Source organism: Salmo salar, chromosome ssa20 (genome assembly GCF_905237065.1).
Source record: "Salmo salar chromosome ssa20, Ssal_v3.1, whole genome shotgun sequence".
Lineage (NCBI taxonomy): Eukaryota > Metazoa > Chordata > Actinopteri > Salmoniformes > Salmonidae > Salmo > Salmo salar.
Genome location: NC_059461.1, coordinates 63,657,542 through 63,678,499, shown reverse-complemented (window position 1 = coordinate 63,678,499; position 20,958 = coordinate 63,657,542). Strand labels below are relative to the sequence as shown.

Sequence of the window (20,958 nt, the reverse complement as noted above, 5' to 3'; positions counted from 1 at the left end):
TGTTGATTCAGCTTTACAGATCATGGAGACATGTCCCAGGTAAAGATGGCTGATAAAGAGACAGAAGAAAGAAAAGATTCCAAGCACAGAGAGCCTCTGACTGGCACAGAGGTGGTGGAAATCTTTGCAAAGAAAAGACATCTGGGAAAGCTTCAGTTTTTCCACTTGCAAGCTGTGAACAATGGCCCATTCAGGTAGTGAACACCATAGCCAAGGCCATAGTGTAATAACAGTGGCTTTGCCAGTCTTCTGTAGCATTCACACTATTTTGCAGATACAATTTGTTCATTGGATGTGTTTTCTTTTTATTTTGTAGACCGTATGACCTTCGTGTGGTCCCTCCCAATAGAGCAGGCACTGAGCACTTCATCTTCTCCCCCTCCTCTGTGCTGCATGTGCAGGATGGATGCAGTGCTGGGCTCCTTTCTTTGGCAGAGTGGCATCGGGAGGCCATACTGTGGAGAGCTTTGCAGGATATCCCATTTTTCAGGGACTATTTACTTCGTAAGGCATTCATCAGGTAGGCTACGATGGAATTCCAATTCCCTATTCCCTCCCTACACAGTGCACTACTTTTGACCTTGGCTCCTAGGGGACAGACTTTGGAACACATCTTAACTGTCCACATGTATTGTATCATGCCACTTTTTTGGCGGGTTGCAATTCTCTCTCTTCACTTAAACTATTTTCTTTGTCAACTTTATGTTGCTGTTGCGTGTCGCAGGTGGCATAGAAGCGTGTGTAAGATCATTCTGCAGAGGAAGGGTCAAGTACTGCAGGGCCTGCTACTCATGGCTGTACCCCAGTTCAGAGACGCTCTCTTTCAATTCTCCAGGTATTCTGCATCACATTATTGTTGCATCCCAAATGGCATCCTATTCCCTATGTCGTGCACTACTTTTGACCAGGGCCCATGGCTCTGGTCAAAATAAATGCACTATATAGGAATAGGGTGCCATTTGGGATGCAGACAATAGTGTTGTACATCAACATCACAGTCACATGGGGCCTTATTGTTCATTTTGGTCCATGATTAACATTGAAATAGTTTTTTTTATTTATGTTGAAATGTACACAATGTTAAATACTTTTTTGTTGCTGTTTTCAGACTGATTGAAGAACTGAAAGGGGTTCACTGGTTGCCACAGGATGAATGCAAGACCTACACCCTTCTGGATTTCCAGAATGCCCTCATGAAAAAGAACCAGGAGTGCCGCAGGCTTCTTGAGATATTCTTGCAGTATCGTGCTCTCATCCTCAACATGGTTTGTAACTACTATTATTATCCTTAGACAGAGGAACGGAAATTGACTGCTAGGCCTGACATAGCCAAGAGCTTGGCCTGTTGGCCTCCATCCCTCTCTCTAGTGTGTATTTGTGTGTGGATATCAGAGGGTTTGGGTACAGCAGAAGACTCATTTCCATCTCATATAGATTAATAAAGACCTTCTTCCAGGTCCAGGAGGACAGCTATGGGGCTCACCAGGAGCTGCAGTTACGTGTTGAACGCTCCCAGCTTAACCAGCGCAGCCAGCCCCTGTACCTCCAGCTGGCTCATCTGAGGGACCTGAGGAAGGAGCTGGGCCGGGCAGAGTACGTCCTGCAGCAGCTGGGAAATATGGCCGCTCTGGCCGATCAGATGATCGTGCAGGGTATCGTCACAATCACCCACCGAGAGGTCACTTCTTTCCTCAACAACGTTATGAAGGTGAAGAGAAAGAAGAGAGAGCATGAAATAACACAATGGTTGCATCCCAAATGGCACCGTTTTCCATATATAGTGCACTACCTTTGACTAGGGCCCATAGTACAAGTAGTGGACCATGTAGGGAATGTGGTGCCATTTGGGACTCGCATCTTCATGTTAATGAAAGGTTTGCTGGTAATGGTATTGATATTTCTGATTCCATGATTCTCGATAGAGAGTGCAGCCACAGCAGGGGTGTCTGTTCCAAGCAGAGCTGATATTCGGAGCAGACGGTCAGCCGACTCTGTTCCCACCCATGCACTTGTTCCAGGAGGTGCTGCGAGGGGCACTGCTGTCAGTCGCAAACTCTGCCCTTCAGGTGAGATCATTCAATTAACCACACACTGAAGGATGGGCTCTGGTCAAAGTGGTGCACTATATAGGGAATAGGGTGCTATTTGGGATGCAGACATTCAATTAGGTCAAGGTAGTGATTAACTCGGCACAGAATTCCCAGTTGTGTGTCCCATCGAGTCTTACTTACTAATGTGGTTTTGCTCTTGTAGGTATTTGACACTTGTAGTTACAGCCTTGATGCCAAGGAGAGTGTGTCTGCCAGCACCTCCCTCACCAGTGCTGCTCAGGAGCTAAGCCCTGACCTGAGCCTGGCCTGTACCAGTGGAACTAATTGTATCACAGGTAATGCTGAACAGGACAGGAGATTATCTTATCTTCCCAGTTGTACCACAGTCCATCATTTGATAAAATATGTTGTTCATCCCATAACAGGGCTTACCCAGAAAAAAGTGTCTAATTAATGGTAAACAGAAGTTGAAGCACAAAAACAAAAAACAGGCAGAGATATACATTTTCTTACGCTCATCGCCTGTGTTTGTATGTGCATGGTTCTCAGCTTTTGGGGAGAAGGACAGTGAGCCGACTGGTGTCAGCAGCTTCTCCTCCAAGCGGGAGCCTCATTGTGTTCTATCAGCTCCCAGGCTGGTGCTGCCCAAGATGACCCCTCTGATGGTCCAGGGTCAGAGGCTGAGAGGGCAGTACTACCCCCTGTCCAGTAAACAGCTGGAATGGCAGCTCAGCCTCAACGCTGGGGCTAAGGAGGTCCAGAGAGAGCAAGCCAGGATCACACAGGTTATTCACACTTTTTGCCATCCATCTGAATGGATCCCTGAAAAGCTCTACAACGATGCACTCGCTATCCTTTCATCATGTTTGGTTTCTGAATAATGGATTGTTTGTTGATTCTCCCTTGACCCACAGGAGGCTGGGCTTGAGATCCAGCAGCTGTGTGAGGGACTCTCCTGGTTGGTTGACATTCATCTGTTTACCAGCCAATGGAGTCCAGCGTCTCTGGAGACCATGAGGGGCATGCCTGCCTTACACTACGAGGAGCACATTCAGAAGGTGCGCTTCTGGACTGACAGGGTGCGCACAGTGCCCCCCTCTCTCACTACCTCCAACAAGCTGCTCATCGTCACCTGCTCCCACATCCAGGAGAAGATAGGTGTGTGGGTGTGGCTGTTTGTGGGTGTGCTGGTGTTTTTTGGTTGCATGTGCTGCGTGACTTTAGGCCAACTTAGTTACTGCATGTGTGTGATGTGCGTACGAGTGTGTAACAGTGTTTTACTGGTATGACTGGACACCTTTTGTAGTCTTGTTATCTGATTGTGCGGCCTGCACATTGGCCCTAGTCAAAGTAGTGCCCTGAATAGGGTGCCATTTGGGAAGAATCCAGAATGTGTGGTTTTGTTTCTCCACGCAGGGCCTCTGTTGAACTCCATAGAGGAGGATGTGTTGACTCTGTTGAATGAGGAGCTGAAGCTGCGCTCAGAGAACTTGATATTAGAACTGAAGAGAGCTGTGGAAGGTCTTAGGGTCGAACCCACATATTTCAACGACTTCACCCACTATGCCAGCATGGTATTGCCTACACATGCATCTTTCTGTAGTTATTGCTGTGCATAGTCATCTAATCATTATTTGCTTCCTTTAATCAGTACTGTATATTTTATCGACCCCATTGGATTTCTTCCCTCAGGTGAAACGCTGTGCGAAAATGTCTGATGACATGCAACATCAACTGGAGTACCTACACTCTCTCCAGGAAACCGTTCGAACCAACTACAGACAGATGACACCAGATGAGCTGTTATTGGAGGAACAGGTTTTAAACGCACAACTTTTGATATGTCTGAATCATTTCCTTTGACCTATTTTGAGTCATCACAAGAAGAGCTACCTACAGATATTGTTGTTTTTATTGCTTTATTCACATAGATATCGCAGTGAATTTCCAAATGTTGTGTGTTTTTCCACCCCTCCCCCCGTATTTAGATGCTGGACCTGTGGGACATTTTTGTTTCTCTCCTGAAGCAGGGAGCAGATACAGTGTGCCAGCGTCTTCCCTCCATGGCTGACACCCTGGACAACACCTTCTCCTCCCTGGCCCACGACCTGGACGAGATGGTGACCAAAGCCACCTCTGGACCATATCTGGACCCCACTCAGAATGCTGCTCAGATGCTCAACAAGCTCAAGTTCATGTGCAGACAGGTGTATGCTGTCTCTGCTCGCCTGACAGAGCTCAGCAGGACCAGTAAAAGTCTCAGAGGTGAGATGAGAGAGGGACTGAAGGTTGGTGCCTGCCTTGTGTTTACATCGCTCCTTCCTCACTCTCTTATCTGTGTTCCCTCTGTAGGAAACCCTCTGGATTTGACTTTTGTAACAGCAGCCAAGCAGAAGATGGAAACTCGCAAAGGACTGTGGGAGCTGATGACTGTATCCACCTCCCAGATCCAAGAGTGGAGGCTGCTGCTCTTCAGCAAGGTGTCTGTCTGGTTGCTCAAATCTAATAGCTTCTAGGTTGATTAACAACATACTAATAATAATAAGTGACAGCAGGAACCTAGTATGCTTATTGAATTAGAAAATGACTCCGATAGATAGGGCAGCCGTGCTTCTAGCCCCTAGGCAACTTTGCAGTATTTTGTTATTACATACAGCCGTGGAAGAGCTTTTGCATATCAGAGTGGCGGTAACTCACCAGTATTACGACCAGGAATACAACTCTCCCGAATTGGATCCTTTGTTCATACCCCCCAAGGCAATTGAACGGATTCCAGAGGCTGATCCAAAACACAGCTGGCGAAGAAGAGGTATTTGGAGTGGACTTATAGTCCAACTCAGGAGGCGCACACACCACCCACTGCTTCCGACTATATTACTCGCTAATGTTCAGTCCCTGGATAATAAAGTTGATGAGCCCAGGGCGAAGATTTCCTTCCAGAGAGACATCAAGGATTGTAACATACTGTTTCACTAAAACATGGCTCTCTCGGGATATACTGTCTGAGTCCGTCCAGCCAGTTGGGTTCTCAGTTGGGTTCTCGCAGACAGGAATAAATATCTCTCCTCAATTACCACCCCCCTTACCTCTCCCTGCCGTCTGCCACAACATAGACTTGCAATCACTGGCCACTTTAATAATGGAACACTAGTCACTCTAATAGTGTTTACATATTTTGCATTGCTCATCTCATATGCATATACTGTATTCTATTCTACTGTATCTTACTCTATGCCACTTTGACATTGCTTGTCCAAATATTTATATATTCTTAATTCCATTCCTTCACTTTAGTTTTGCGTGTATTGTTGTGAAATTGTTAGATATTACTTGTTAGATATTACTGTACCGTTGGAGCTAGAAACACAAGCATTTTGCTACACCCACAATAACATCTGCTAAACACGTGTATGTGACCAATAACATTTTATTTGAATCTGATATGGGAAGGACTAATATTTTCACCTACTGTTAATTTGATGTTAATGTGAGTCTACTTGCAAGAATTGTGATATGTTAGTTTTTTCCTACTAAGCTTAGCTGAATGTACTGACTGTAATTAGATCTGAATAAGAGCATCTGCCAAATGACAAAAATGTCAAAATATAAATGTTTGGTGTCAGTTTGTTGTGTCGAGAGCCCAGGAGAAGGTGGATGAGTGGCTGCAGCAGGCGGTATCCCTGGCCAGGACCATCCCTTCCCAAGATGCTGTGCTGCAGGAGACCCTGGGGATCCTTGAGCGTTTCAACCAGCAGCTCCCTGTGCTGGCCAAACTCAGCAGCCCCACACTCAAACACAAACACTGGAGGAACATCTTCAAAGGTTAGACCAGTGCTTCTGTAGTAGTGTGGTGTAGTAACAAATCCCCACCTCGGGACCGCCGCAGGTTTTAAAGCTCATTTCCTGCAGTGGTGATATGAGTGACTCAAACATTACAACAAAATCAATGGACAAAAAAATCTAGCTAAACATTACCTGACATGGGCTAGTTGATCAACTGGACATTGCTGGCAAGTTATAAATAGCTCTCTAAGGCCTGAAATGACTGACATGACAAGAGGAAAACTACTGATAAACTACCCAATGTCGAAATTGTACTTTCAAGAGTAACTTTTCAAGAGTAACTTTCAAAAGTAAGTCGGAAGCTCAACAGAGTTCCTGAATTTGAAAAGCCTCACTGAGTCAACATGGGTCAGCATCCCTGTGGAACGCTTTCAACACCTAGTGTACATTCAGTGTAGCGCATTACTTTTGACCAGAGCCCTAAAGCCCTAAAGGCTCTGGGTAAAACTGGTGCTATTTGAGACACAGCCATGACTGGTTATTTGAATAGCAATCATCTTTGCAACATGATTTACATGATACATACCACACTCCTGTCTCCTCTTCTAGGTATGGGGTTACTTTATGCACCAGAGTGGAACCTCACTGTAGCTGACCTGATGTCCAAGAAGCTGAGAGAGCACCAGAATAAAATCAGCAAGGTGAGAACAGAAAATCCATTTAGCACATTCAAAAGAAGGGCACTATATAGGGAATAGGGTGCCATTTGGTATGCAGTCTTACTCAGGGTAACTTAACTCTCTCTGTGGGACTTTGCCAGATTTGCCAGGAGGCTAAGGCAGAGGCGGACATGGAGCAGGCCTTCAGGAAGCTTCAGAGACACTGGGAGGGGGCACTGTTCCGACTGGCCAAGTTCATTGTTACTGTGTGGCAGGAAGATAAACCACAGCTTGGTGCCACACGGAGAAAGAAGCCCACTAATGGCCTGGTCTCAAACTACCAAACCCCCAAACAGCACTCTCGTGACAGTGGCACCTTCACCATCATTGGTGAGATTGAACGGGGAGAAAGGAGTGTTTTTTTGTGTTAATAATAAGTAACATTTCTGAGACCACCTTTTTATATTATATTTTCTAATTTAAATCACCTTTGGCTCAGATATGTTTTACATGTTGTTATTGTTGCTGTTAAAAGTAGTAAGTAAAGTTGTATTGATTTCTTACTGTAGGTCTGGAGACACTCCTGGCTCAGACACAGGGCAGTGTAATGACTCTGTCCAACATGCTGCTCTCTCCTCATGTTGCTGAGTTCAGGCCGGAGGTGGAACACTGGGTGCAGCTGTTGCAAGAACTGGGTAATGTAAACTAGGCTACACCCCCAAAATGGCAAAGTGCACTACTTTTGACCAGACTCCTAGTGATCAAAAAGCTTGGGTAGAAAGATCTTCCTTTACATAAATGACTGTTTTCAAGACCATACTGTTTTCAACAATGTCCTCCTATTGTGACGTCTTTATACTACTTTTTATCAACTGTGATTTACTTCCATATTTCCCTCTACTTGCAATATGTAGAGGAGCTGCTTGATTTCTTTGAAAGGTACCAGCAGAAGTGGGTCTTCCTTAGCAAAATGTTCTACGAGACAACGGTCAGTGTTCAGAAGGCAGAACTGGTGAGTTCAGGGTCTCTTATGCCTCTGCCACAACTGCCACAATTATAGATTGTTTTGGAGGGTGATGCAGGATAACTAAATGATAATGTTGTCTTTGTCTTTGACCACAGTTGAACAAGTTCCTTCCTGTGGATAAGACCTTCAAGGAGATTATCCAAACTACACTAAGGGACCCCCACGTGCTGAACATAGTGCGGCTCAGGAAGACAACAGAGTTGACTTGCTGCTTCCATGGACACAGCCTCCGTGTTCTCCTCATAGAGGGTCTGTCCACCATGGAGGGTATCTCCAACCAGTTGCTGTACCTCCTGGGCTCACCCCGCGGGGAGTTCCCTCGCCTCTTCTTCCTGAGCGATGGGGAAGTGATCAAACTCCTCTCTCTGCACCCCACGCCCTCCGCTCTGCTCCCTCTGGTGCGTAAGTGTTTCCGAGGGGTGCGCTGGCTGGAGGTGGACAGCAAAACTGACATGCCCTCTGATGTGACAGATCTGAGCAGTGGCTTGGATCTCTCTGACACCCAGATGTGTGTACGGGGAGTGTATGGTAGTGTCAGGGAGCACGTGCCCTTCCTCTGCCCTCTGGAGCCAAACCTCAACCCCCTGGTGTGGCTATGTCTCCTGGAGCTGCAGCTTCAACAGGCCATGATGCAGCTCATGAAGCAGTGTGCTGTGGCACGACAACAGGTCGAGCTGTTGGAACCGGACCCGGAATGGGAGAAGAAAGTTGGAGACTCCCCGTCACTTGACCCATTTCGCTACACCAGCCCATCAAGCTCCCTCAGAAAGGAAGAGGGTAAAGAAGCAAAAGGAGTGAACGATTTGCCTTCTATGTGGAGTATACTCTCTGACTACCCACTGCAATGCCTGTTAGTGACTGAAGAGGCTTTATGGTGTAGTGAAGTTCGGAAGGCTTGCAAGGCCTCAGCTCCGGTCAAGTGGTCCCGCATCAAGGCACAAAATGCTTCCAAACTCCAGAGCTTGTGCCAAGTCATACAAGACGGCATCACGGGTGATATTGACAAATCAATGACCACCCAGCGCATGGTGACAGTGCTGCATGCTCTTGTGTTACTCACCATGAACCACTCGCAACAGTTATCTAGGCTCATGGAGGTAAAGTGTGACCTTGAGTCGTCTTTTGAGTGGCAGAGTTTAATGAAGTACCATCTGATTACAGACACTCAGAATGAGTCAACAACACAAGAGGGACACCATGATATGTGCTATGTTGAAATCTTGGGCACCCAGCTGCCCTATGGTTACGAATACCTTGGCCCAGAGCACTGGATATTTGTAAACACCCCCTCCACAGATAGAGCAATACTGGGTATCCTCTTGGCTCTGACCAGCTACAGTTGTGGCTTTGTAAGTGGACCTTGCATGTCTGGAAAGAGGAAAACTGTGGTTCAGTTAGGAAGAGCACTGGGACGTCAGGTCATCTCCTTACAGTGTTGTGTCAATACGAGTCCCTCTGTCGTCCAGCAGATGCTGTTTGGGGCCCTTCAGACCGGGGCCTGGCTGGTGCTGGACTGTGTAGACCTGATGACCCAGGGAGTGCTTTCCCAACTAGGGCAGCATCTTTCAGACATTCACCAATCCCTGTCCATCCTGCAGAGAAATACTCAGCAGAAAGGCTTTGAGACCCACACCAAGCCTTTATCCAGTTTCTCTTACCCAAACGGAGATGGTACAGTTTCACCAAGAGACAGCCATGGCGACATTTGGAAAGAGTGCAGGAAGTCTAATGAGCTTGAGTGCCAGATGTCTTTTTCTGGGAAAAACATATTTGCCAAACTGAGCTATGGCTGTGTAATCATTTCATCACGAGGATACACAACAGAGGTCCCAGAGAATCTGCGAGTGGCGACCAGGCCCATTTCGTTGGCCCACCCTGACTACAGGATCATCACAGAGGTCATGCTAGTCTCCCTGGGCTTCTCTGATGCTGTGTCTATAAGTCGACGGCTGATCTCCCTCTTTAGCCTGGCCAAAGACTCCCTCTGTCTCCCTGATTCTGTCAGTGGTGAGCAGACATCCTGGATGGTTCTTCTCAGAAACGTCATTGCTGCCTCTGGGACACATCTCCGCAGCAACAGCCGGCTGGATGTGCATATGGAGAAAGTGTTGAGGGAGGAACCTGACGCTCCTAGGCTTCCTCTGGATGGGATCCTCAAACCCCCTGAGACCAATGGAGGAGACAGATGTCCCCAGTCTACCCACTACAAGCGTGCCAACCAGTCTGCTGCCCTCATGCAAGCTGTTTTGGAGGAGCAGGCTGTTGTCAACAGTGTTTTGTCAGTCCTACTATCGGCTATCTTTGAGCAGAAGAAAGCCTCACAGTTCCGTACCATATTTGAAGAGATCTTTCCAGTGGCACGTTCCCACCCTATTCTCCAAAAGTACATTGAGGAGGAAGGGGAACAGAACATCCTGAAGACAGCAGTTGCAGAGGAGCTGCAACAAACGGGGTTCCATGCTGATACCAAAGTGCTGCGCAATGCACTCACCCTCTATCAGGCTATGAAGCTCTCCAGAGCAGTTCTTCTGGTTGGCCCTGCTGGGAGTGGAAAGACAACCTGCTACCGTGCCCTGGCCGGAGCACTGCGTAGACTGGCAGCTAGGGCAGAGGAGGCCGAATTTGATGAGGATCCCACCTGTGAAGGAGATGGTATGGAAACTGATTACCAGCCCTCTACTTCAAACTGGAGCTCTGTTGACACCGTGGTCTTATTCCCCAATGCTTTGTCCCACGAGGAGCTCTTTGGGGGCTGCTATGAACAGCAGGGGTCCTGGTGGGATGGTGCTTTCACAAAAGTACTGAGAGACTCAGAGCGGCATGACTTGTCAGCCACCACCACCTCTAAAAAGAAGAAGGGGGGTCAGACGAGGAAGGGGAAGTGGCTGGTGATGGATGGAGAGCCGCTGGGACAGCCTGGTTGGTTGGACCCCTTCAGCACCCTCTGCAATCCTGAGGATCCCTTCCTGTGCCTCTCCTCAGGAGAGAAGGTTCGGCCATCCCACGAGGAGCTGAAACTATTGGCAGAGGTTACAGACCTGGGAGATGCAGCCCCTTCTGCAGTGACCCGCTGCAACCTGGTGTATCTCTCTGGGAAGGACCTGTGGAAGGCTGTGTGGAAGGTCGAAATGGACGCTCTCTACAGAGAGCACAGTCTGGATCAGGGGACCCTGAAGATGTGGAACCGTTTGGCTGAGGACCTTTTCTCCAGTACACTCACTTTCATTAGGCACAAGGCCCTCACACCTGTCATGCACAGCGACAGAGATGGATCCAGTAAATTCAGTAAAGGCATCACTTATGGACTGCAAGAAGTGAATTCATTCATTAGGATTCTACATGCCCTCCTGGAGCAGTTTGGGAAAGGACGGGGGTTAAAAGCTACACCAAGGATGACAGACAAAAGAGGTGTTGTAAAAAGCAGCTTACTATGTTCATGAATATAAATGATCAGAGTACAAATAACCATAAACTGTACAGTGTATGTTCATATTATGATCTCTTAGTTTAATTTTGTCTCATATTAACAGCTAGTTGCCTCTCTCCTAATGCTGTAAGAAATGAACCCAGTTGGAGCTCACCCAGCATGCACAGATGCCCTGATCCCTTCAACTCAGCAAGAGATTCAAGCCAGGAACCTCTTTCTGGTGGCTTATATCTGGGGCTTTGGCGGACACCTGCATCCCAGGTCAGACACTGTTATTGTGTTTTATTTTCAGTCAAGTCTTATAATCTTACAACTGTACAGGACTTGATAATACAAAATATGATTTCTATATTTCAGACACTGGCCCCAGTTTGACCTGCTAGCTCGTGAGGCGCTATTTGAGAGCCGGTACAGAGTGGAGGTTCCCTCTGAGGGGACGGTCTTTGAACACTTTTTTAACCTGAGTGAGGGGATGATGGGAGACACTAGCAACCCCATCAACTGTTCCAGGAGCAAGAGCCCACAGATGGTCTACTCAACTGTCCCCCAGGTTAGCCCCCCAATCTTCCAACTGTCAAAATGTGTAGTTTTACTGATTTTACTGTATTGTATCTAGAGGTTGGAACCAAAATGATTCTGTAATTGTTTCGTTCTGAACAGAAGCATTTTTTTCTCATTATGTTCCATTTTCTTTCTGTTCCTTTTTAAACCTCAGAAATATATTTTTTTACATTTAACTCGGACATTAAATTACTTCACCAATCACTTCGGATAGAGCAGCTTGCAATGGAGCGGGCAAAAGCTATAGCTATTTGCATGCATTCAACAGACAAGTATAGGGCGCGAGATGCAATTTAAATTTTGTCGGTGAGGAGAGAGCGAGAGAGGGTGGAGGAGGAGGCTTGCTTTGAAGCGCTGGGCATCTTGTTATTATGAAATGCATTATCTGAATTAGGCCCACAGAATTATGCCTATGGAGGACCAGCTTCTATGAAGGAACTTTTAATGTCTTTGAACTTCAGAGAGTTGGTTTAACGTTGGACCAAAACTAGCCAGCTAGCTAACAAGCTTGTGTGTGCAGAGCGCCACCAGAATTGAAATAAAAACACATCTTACCTTTTGGTAGTTAATAAATCCAATGTGAAACCTGATAACTATAGCGTCCTTTAATAGCATTGAAAAAGTTAATCCATTCTTCTGTAATTAAAAATCTCTCATCCTAATTTCTGTATCAAGCTTGTAAAGTCAGTAGTAGGCTAGTAGACTATGCTTCGGAAGGGGAGGGGCAGATAGCCTACAGGCACACACAGTGGCTAAGATTTTCATGGTTTTAAAATAACGCTTCTGTTCCAGAACCGTGTAGATCACTTTCGTTCCCGGTTTTGATTCTGTTCCTCAAAAAATGTCATTATTTTCCAGTTGTCGGTTTTATTCCCTTAACTGGTTCCATTCCCTGATTGTATTCATATCACACTGTCTATTTTCAAATATATCCATGCTGTCCTTATTCACTCAGTATGAGAAATATGCCTACCTGCTGGACCTGATGTTGGAGGCCAAACAGCCAGCGATGCTGGTGGGAGAGGCAGGCTCAGGGAAGACCATGCTGTGTCATTCTCTATTAAGTCAGGACAGGGCACACATCCGCCTGCCTGCCAGCCCACGCCTGAGATCCACTGACCTGCGCAACGTGCTGGAGAGCATGGGCTGCCAGAAGACCCGGCTAGGAACCATGGGTACTATGATCAAACAGTCTGGACTGCTCCTGTTTGTGGATGACCTCCATGAAGCTCCCTGTGGTGAGTTAGTAGGAACCCTGCATTTGTGAATGAGTATTTTTTCATTTGTGAATATTTTTCATAGTGAATCTAATTTAAAGATAAATCGAGTTTGCATCCCAAATGGAATCCTACTCCCTATATCGTGCGCTACTTTTGCTACTTTTTACCTGGGGCCCATATTTTTGAAGATTTGTTTTTGTGTATATTTTTCGTTATCAAAGATAAATCTAATGGTAAGCCAAACTCTGCTCTTCTCTTTACTGTAGATGCTTTTGGAAAGACGTCCATGGCTCTGGAGACACTGCGGCAGTGCATTTCTCGGGGCGGCGTTCTAACTTCAGATGGTTATCATTTCAAGCTGTTTAGTTCCGGAGCTATCAGCTACTTGGGTACCTGCCGCACATCAGGAGTGGGCAACCAATCAGATTGCAATCGGATCTCCTCCCGCCTCTCTCGTCACTTCTCCATCTTGGCGCTGCCCAGCTTGTCTGTAGATGTTTTATTCTCCATCCACTCTCCACAGCTACAGAACTGGCTCAAAGAGTTCCCATGCATGCCCAGGTACACGGATATGGCACGATGTATCATCGCTGCAACCTTAGACCTGTATTATGCCGTGTGTGAGCAGTTCCAACCCAACGTCCACAGGCCACACTTCCTCTTCTCCATGCATGACCTGCAGAAGGTGTTTCAGGGAATATGCTTATGGGCACCACGCAACTCTAACAGACAATCACTCCAGAAGAAGATTAGCCTCAGGGTTCTTCACTCTTCCTCTGCCCTTCCTTGCTTTGCTCTAGCCACACTGGGCCCTGCAGCCAACATGCTCAACATAGCTCGTCTGTGGATGCATGAGTGTCTGCGCACATTTGGAGACAGGCTGTGCTCAGAGGACGAGGGTCAAGCGCTGGTGTCACTGATGGCCAAGGTGTCAGAGAGACACTACAGCAGCAGGATGACAGTTAAACCCCAGACTGCCAGAGCAGAGGACACCCCATGTGCTGCATCAACTAGGCCTAGCACACATATACCCCCTCCTACTCCAACAGACTACCAGAAGTCAAGCCATCAGCGACCATCCACTCCAAAGCAGCCTGCCAAGTCCCCATTGCCTATGAAGGCTGAAACACACACAGAACAGGAGGAGCAAGCAGAATTTTCTGACAGGGTGAGCAGCTCAGACTCCAGCTCATGGGGCAGTAGTGAGGATGATTTATTTGGTGAGATCTACCCTAAAAAACAAGAAAATTTCAAGAAAAAGCATGTGAAGAAACCCCTCAAGAAAGATGTGTCTCTTTTTCAACCGACACAGCTCACATCAAGCTCACATCAAGCACTGGATCCCTCTCCTCCAAAAGGACCTAAACCAGTCAATCAGTCAGACTGGAAGAGGAGCCATAAGCTGTGTGAACAGACCCCACAGACTGAGCCCAGCCCAGCCAGGTCCCTTGTGCCTTTACAACTCCTGCAGGACATGGAGACTACTATTCAACATGTTGTCTTTAGCGTAGAGCTATTGGAGCCGCTCCCTTCCATGTCTCAGCAGCACAATTTCAAACGCAACTCTGCCTACCAGGAAAGAGACCTGGGGTTACTAGTTCAGCAGCTGGCTTTCACAGTCAAAAGCAAAGAGGAGGAGGAAGAAGAGGACTTTGATAACTACAGGAGCACCTCTAGTTACACTGTGCACAGGCAGAGGGTATGTCAGCTGGTGCACATCCTCAGGGCTCTGCTCATACCTGGCGGGCATGGGGCTCTGTTTGGGGCTGTGAGAGGCACAGGCCGAAAGACCACAGTGCGTTTAGCTGCCTATCTCACTGGCTATCAGCTGATAGAGGTGCATCCTGGGAATGAGAGTCAGTTGCGTGAGATGCTGCGGGAGGCAGGTGGCCAGGCAGGTGTGCACGGTGGCAATGTGGTGATACTTGTCCACGAGGAGACCAGTCAAGCCGCCAGAGATGAACTGATAGTGGTGATGGCTGACGGGACCTTCCCAGGGCTCTACTCTGACGAGGAGCTGAAGAATCTGGTGCTGAGAATCAACGCTCTCGTCAAGAACTCACGCAATCGCCTACGAGATGACCAGGCCCTTGAGAAGTAAGAAAATAGGTGTTTCTACAAATTACTTTCTGTATACACTACTAATAGTGAAGACATCAAAACTATGAAATAACACATATGGAATCATATAGTAACCAAAAAATCTAAATGTATTTTATATTTGAGATTCTTCAATTAGCCACCCTTTGCCTTGATGACAGCGTTACACACTCTTTGGCATTCTCTCAACCAGCTTCACCTGCAATGCTTTTCCAACCGTCTTGAAGGAGTTCCAACATGTGCTAAGCACTTGTTGGCTGCTTTTCCTTCACTCTGCGGTCCGACTCATCCCAAACCATCTCAATTGGGTTGAGGTTGGGGGATTGTGGAGGCCAGGTCATCTGATGCAACACTCCATCACTCTCCTTCTTAGTCAAATAGCCCTTACACAGCCTGGAGGTGTGCTGGGACATTGTCCTGTTGGAAAACAAATGATAGTTAGACTAAGCCCAAACGAGATGGGATGGCGTTTTGCAGCAGAATGTTGTGGTAGCCATGCTGGTTAAGTGTGCCTTGAATTCTAAATAAATCACAGACAGTGTCACCAGCAAAGCACCCCCACACCATAACACCACCTCCTCCATGCTTTACGGTGGGAAATACACATGCGGAGATCATCCATTCACCAACATCACGTCTCAAAAATACACAGCGTTTGGAACCAAAAATCTCCGATTTGGACTCCAGACCAAAGGACACATTTCCACCGGTCTAATGTCCATTACTCATGTTTCTTGGTCAAGCAAGTCTCTACTTATTGGTGTCCTTTAGTAGTGGTTTCTTTGCAGAAATTCTGAAGGCCTGATTCACACAGTCTCCTCTGAACAGTTGATGTTGAGATGTGTCTGTTACTTGAACTCTGTGAAGCATTTATTTGGGCTGCAATTTCTGAGGCTGGTAACTCTAATGAACTTATTTATTCTTTGCAGCAATGGTAACTCTGGGTCTTCCATTCCTGTGGTGGTCCTCATGAGAGCCAGTTTCATCATAGTGCTTGATGGTTTTTGCGACTGCACTTGAAGAAATTTCCGAATTGACGGACCTAAAGTAATGATGGACTGTCGTTTGTCTTTGCTTATTTGAGCTGTTCTTGCCATAATATGGACTTGGTCTTTTACCAAATAGGGCTATCTTCTGTATACCCCCCCACCTCGTCACAACACAACTGATTGACTCAAACGTATTAAGAAGAAAATAAATTTCACTAATTAACTTTTAAGAAGGCACACCTGTTAATTGAAATGCATTCCAGGTGACTACCTCATGAAGCTGGTTGAGAGAATGCCAAGCGTGTGTTTAAAGCTGTCAAGGCAAAAGGTGGCTACTTTGAATATAAAATATATTTTGTTTCACACTGTTTTTGCTTACCACATGATTCCATATGTGTTATTTCATAGTTTTGATGTCTTCACTATTATTCTACAATGTAGACAATAGTACAAATAAAGAAAAGCCCTTTAAATGAGTAGATGTTCTAAAACTTTTGACTGGTAGTATAGTTACTTACTATACTCCAACTGTAAATCACTCTGGATAAGAGAGTTTGATAAATTATAAAAAATGTAGGGATGTAATGATTCACCGATGCATATCGCTTCCGATTCAAATGTTTAAGATGAGTGCATCGGTCCGCGGGAGCCCAAACCGATCCAGATGAAGCATGCATCAGTAAGAAAAAAACGATTATTGCGAGTCACAAGTTCACTAATGTTTTTTTTTTACTATACTAATCTTGTGGGGACACAATTGATTCCCATTCAAAATCCAATTTTCCCTAAACCTAACCTTTTACTTATAAAAAAAAATTGGGGGTGTATTTGTGGTCCCCACAAGTATCGTTAAACAAACACACAGACACACAGGGCGCTTTAGCTCAGAGGAGTCAGCTCAGACAGATCCAGCTCAGCTCCTGGGGCCGGATTCCTTCTTAAGTTTTTTCGTAAGTAATGTTTTGTGAATCCGGCCCCTGAGCTCCATCAGTATCAAATATTAATTTAGAATGGAAAATGAATGTTCATGCAACAATTGTTAGTAATATTGAATCATATCGAATTGAACAGAATCGCACCGATTTGTACCACTAATCAAATCGAATCACACTGAATCGTTTCAAACTAAAAGTATTGTTCCTGTATTGTATCGGAGCCCATGTATCTAAATGCGTATCGAATCGTGCTTGTAAGGAAAGATGCACATATCTACTAAAATGTGACATTTTTTTATGTGTGTAATATGAGATTCTCTTTCTTAAATGTCATTATTTGAAAGACCATTATGTGCTTTTTGATGCAGGTATTTCAGACAGACCCAGAGGAATGTGCATGTGTTCCTGCTGCTGCCCTTCTCCCCAGACACCAGTGAGATGCCTCCTGAGAACGCCTCAGTAACCCTGGCAGTGGCAAAAATGACCAAGGCTCTCAGCCTCTGCTGCTGTGTGGAGGTATACCAGCCTTGGTCCACCCAGTCCCTTGTTGAGGCAGCCGTTTGTCGCCTCAGAGAGAGCCTGCAGATACCCGACACAGAAAGCAAAGGTTGGTTTATCTTGGGTTTGTCCCAAATGTCATCCTATTCCCTATATAGTGCACTATTTTTGACCAGAGCCCAAATGGTGGGAATAGGATTCCATTTGAGAATGATCCATGATGTATCCATCATGTCTCTGTTAAATGTATAAATTCTTTATTAATTTGTATTATCTAATGTTGCTATTATGTACCTTCCGTAGTGGACAGAGATGGCTTAGTGGGCAGTATTTCTGAGGCCATGGCAGGGATCCACCAGTCTGCCTGTAAATATGCCTCCATCCTACACCCGGACCTCCAGCCTTTCAGCCCCCAGACATTTTTGGAGCTGATCGCTCACTTCTTCCACCTCTGCAGCCACCTGTGTGAACAGGGCCGGGGCCAGGCTAACAGGTGAGGAGGACTTATGGCTTGTGTCCCAAATGGCACCCTATTCCCTACATACTGCACAACTTTTGACCAGAGCCCACATATTAGTGCACTATATATGGAATAGGGTGCCTTCCAGGGACTTCCTTTGTATCTGTTAACAATCAGACACAAATACGTGGAAAATTGGTTTGTCTAAGAATGTAAAGTCTGTAACAGTAATGTTTAGTTCTATTTTGTGTTGTAGAAAATGAGCTGTCAAAATGTGTCAAACTTACATCAATCTTGCTACCTTAGAGTGTCAACAATCTTGGCCCGTGTGAAAGACATGACAGACACAGCTGAGCAGAACAGCCAGGAAGTTGTCAGACTGAAGAGGAAGATTGCAGAAACACAAAAGGTAACCAACTGGAAAAACCAACGTACATGTCTGGCTCTAAGGAGAGCACTGAGTTACAGTACCAGTCAAATGTTTGGACAAACCTATTCATTCCAAAGTCTTTCTTTATTTTTACTATTTTCTACATTTTAGAATAATAGTGAAGACATCAAAACTATGAAATAACACATATGGAATCATGTAGTAACCAAAAAATGTTAAACAAATCAAATATATTTTATATTTGAGATTCTTCAAAGTAGCCATCTTGATGACAGCTTTGCACACTCTTGGCATTCTTTCAACCAGCTTCATGAGGTAGTCACCTGGAATGCAATTCAATTAACAGGTGTGTCTTGTTAAAAGTACATTTTTTGAATTTCTTTCCTTAATGCGTTTGAGCCAATCAGTTGTGTTGTGACAAGGTAAGGGGGGTATATAGAAGATAGCCCTATTTGGTAAAAGACCAAGTCCATATTATGGCAAGAACAGCTCAAATAAGCAAAGAGAAATGACAGTCCATCATTACTTCAAGACATGAAGGTCAAGTTTCTTCAAGTATAGTCGCAAAAACCATCAAGCACTATGATGAAACTGGCTCTCATGAGGACCGACACAGGGTAGGAAGACCCACAGTTACCTCTGCTGCAGAGGATAAGTTCATTAGAGTTACCAGCCTCAGATTGCAGCCCAAATAAATGTTTCACAGAGTTCAAGTAACAGACACATCTCAACATCAACTGTTCAGAGACTGTGTGAATCAGGCCTTCATGGGCGAATTGCTGCATGAAACCACTACTAAAGGACACCAATAAGAAGAATTGACTTGCTTTGGGCAAGAAACACGAGCAATGGACATTAGACCGGTGGAAATCTGTCCTTTGGTCTGAAATTTTTACGGATTGTCTCTGCATGTGTGGTTCCCACTGTGAAGCATTGAAGGAGGAGGTGTGACGGTGTGGTGGTGCTTTTCTGTTGACACTCAGTGATTTATTTAGAATTCAAGGCACACTTAACCAGCATGGCTACCACAACATTCTGCAGCGATATGCCATCCCATCTGGTTTGCGCTTAGTGGGACTATCATTTCTTTTTCACCATCACAATGACCCAACACACCTCCAGGCTGTGTAAGGGCTATTTGATTAAGAAGGAGAGTGATGGAGACCCACTGACTTTTTACTTTTTCCACATTTTGTTACGTTACAGCCTTATTCTAAAATGGATTAAATAAATTTAAATCCTCAGCAATCTACACAATACCCCATAATGACAAAGCAAAAACAGTTTTTTAGAATGTTTGCAAATTTATAAAAAATAAAAAACAGATACCTTATTTACATAAGTATTCAGACTCTTTGCTGTGAGACTCGAAATTGAGCTCAAGTGCATCTTGTTTCCATTGATCATCCTTGAGGTGTTTCTACAACTTTATTGGAGTCTACCTGTGGTGAATTCATTTGATTGGACATTATTTGGAAAGGCACATAGCTGTCTATATAGGGTCCCACGGTTGACAGTGCATGTCAGAGCAGGGGACTGTCATTTGTTTTTCAACAGGACAATGACCCAACACTGTGTACGGTCTGTGTAAGGGCTATTTGACCAAGGAGAGTGATGGAGTGCTGCATCAGATGACCTGGCCTCCACAATCACCCGACCTCAACCCAATTGAGATGGTTTGGGATTAGTTGGACCGCAGAGTGAAGGAAAAGCAGCCAAAAGTGCTCAGCATATGTGGGAACTCCTTTAAGACTGTTGGAAAAGCATTCCTCATGAAGCTGGTTGAGCGAAGGCCAAGAGTGTGCAAAGCTGTCATCAAGGCAAAGGGTGGCTACTTTAAAGAATCTAAAATATATTTTGATTTGTTTAACACTTTTTTAGTTACTACATGATTCCATATGTGTTATTTCATAGTTGTGATGTCTTCACTACAATGTAGAAAATAGTAAAAATAAAAGAAAAACCCTTGAATGAGTAGGTGTCCAAACTTTTGACTATTACCGGTACTGTACAGTCGTGGCCAAAAGTTGAGAATGACACAAATATTAATTTTCAAAGTTTGCTGCTTCAGTGTCTTTAGATATTTTTGTCAGATGTTACTATGGAATACTGAAGTATAATTACAAGCATTTCATGAGTGTCAAAGACTTTTATTGACAATTACATGAAGTTGATGCAAAGAGTCAATATTTGCTGTGTTGACCCTTCTTTTCCAAAACCTCTGCAATCCACCCTGGCATGCTGTCAATTAACTTCTGGGCCACATCCTGACTGATGGCAGCCCATTCTTGCATAATCAATGCTTGGAGTTTGTCAGAATTTGTGGGTTTTTGTTTTTCCACCCACCTCTTGAGGATTGACCACAAGTTCTCAATGGGATTAAGGTCTGGGGAGTTTCCTGGCCATGGACCCAAAATATCAATGTTTTTTTCCCCGAGCCACTTAGTTATCACTTTTGCCTTATGGCAAGGTGCTCCATCATGCTGGAAAAGGCATTGTTCGTCACCAAACTGTTCCTGGATGGTTGGGAGAAGTTGCTCTCAGAGGATGTGTTGGTACCATCCTTTATTCATGGCTGTGTTCTTAAGCAAAATTGTGAGTGAGCCCACTTGCTTGGCTGAGAAGCAACCCCACACATGAATGGTCTCAGGATGCTTTACTGTTGGCATGACACAGGACTGATGGTAGCGCTCACCTTGTCTTTTCCGGACGCCCCAAACAATCGGAAAGGGGATTCATCAGAGAAAATGACTTTACCCCAGTCCTCAGCAGTCCAATCCCTGTACCTTTTGCAGAATATCAGTCTGTCCCTGATGTTTTTCCTGGAGAGAAGTGGCTTCTTTGCTGCCCTTCTTGA

General features: G+C 45.4%; 1 protein-coding gene across 2 annotated transcripts in view; it reads left to right on the top strand.

Annotated features, from left to right (window-relative positions):
- The window catches only part of dnhd1 (dynein heavy chain domain 1), a 41,408-nt gene that overhangs the window by 1,088 nt on the left and 19,362 nt on the right, over window positions 1-20,958 (top strand). Inside the window, exons 3-28 of one of the 2 annotated variants that reach the window (XM_014163113.2) lie at window positions 12-194; window positions 317-520; window positions 725-835; window positions 1,109-1,265; window positions 1,457-1,708; window positions 1,923-2,066; window positions 2,254-2,386; window positions 2,601-2,836; window positions 2,966-3,209; window positions 3,468-3,625; window positions 3,744-3,869; window positions 4,079-4,316; window positions 4,404-4,531; window positions 5,675-5,873; window positions 6,444-6,535; window positions 6,655-6,883; window positions 7,063-7,188; window positions 7,408-7,505; window positions 7,616-10,928; window positions 11,079-11,208; window positions 11,305-11,497; window positions 12,464-12,746; window positions 12,995-14,825; window positions 17,121-17,359; window positions 17,554-17,743; window positions 18,017-18,119. In XM_014163113.2, the coding sequence (XP_014018588.2) occupies window positions 12-194; window positions 317-520; window positions 725-835; window positions 1,109-1,265; window positions 1,457-1,708; window positions 1,923-2,066; window positions 2,254-2,386; window positions 2,601-2,836; window positions 2,966-3,209; window positions 3,468-3,625; window positions 3,744-3,869; window positions 4,079-4,316; window positions 4,404-4,531; window positions 5,675-5,873; window positions 6,444-6,535; window positions 6,655-6,883; window positions 7,063-7,188; window positions 7,408-7,505; window positions 7,616-10,928; window positions 11,079-11,208; window positions 11,305-11,497; window positions 12,464-12,746; window positions 12,995-14,825; window positions 17,121-17,359; window positions 17,554-17,743; window positions 18,017-18,119 (9,340 nt within the window). Of the gene's footprint in view, window positions 1-11; window positions 195-316; window positions 521-724; window positions 836-1,108; window positions 1,266-1,456; window positions 1,709-1,922; window positions 2,067-2,253; window positions 2,387-2,600; window positions 2,837-2,965; window positions 3,210-3,467; window positions 3,626-3,743; window positions 3,870-4,039; window positions 4,317-4,403; window positions 4,532-5,674; window positions 5,874-6,443; window positions 6,536-6,654; window positions 6,884-7,062; window positions 7,189-7,407; window positions 7,506-7,615; window positions 10,929-11,078; window positions 11,209-11,304; window positions 11,498-12,463; window positions 12,747-12,994; window positions 14,826-17,120; window positions 17,360-17,553; window positions 17,744-18,016; window positions 18,120-20,958 lie in introns of both variants that reach the window. The other variant, XM_014163112.2, reaches the window with a different exon arrangement.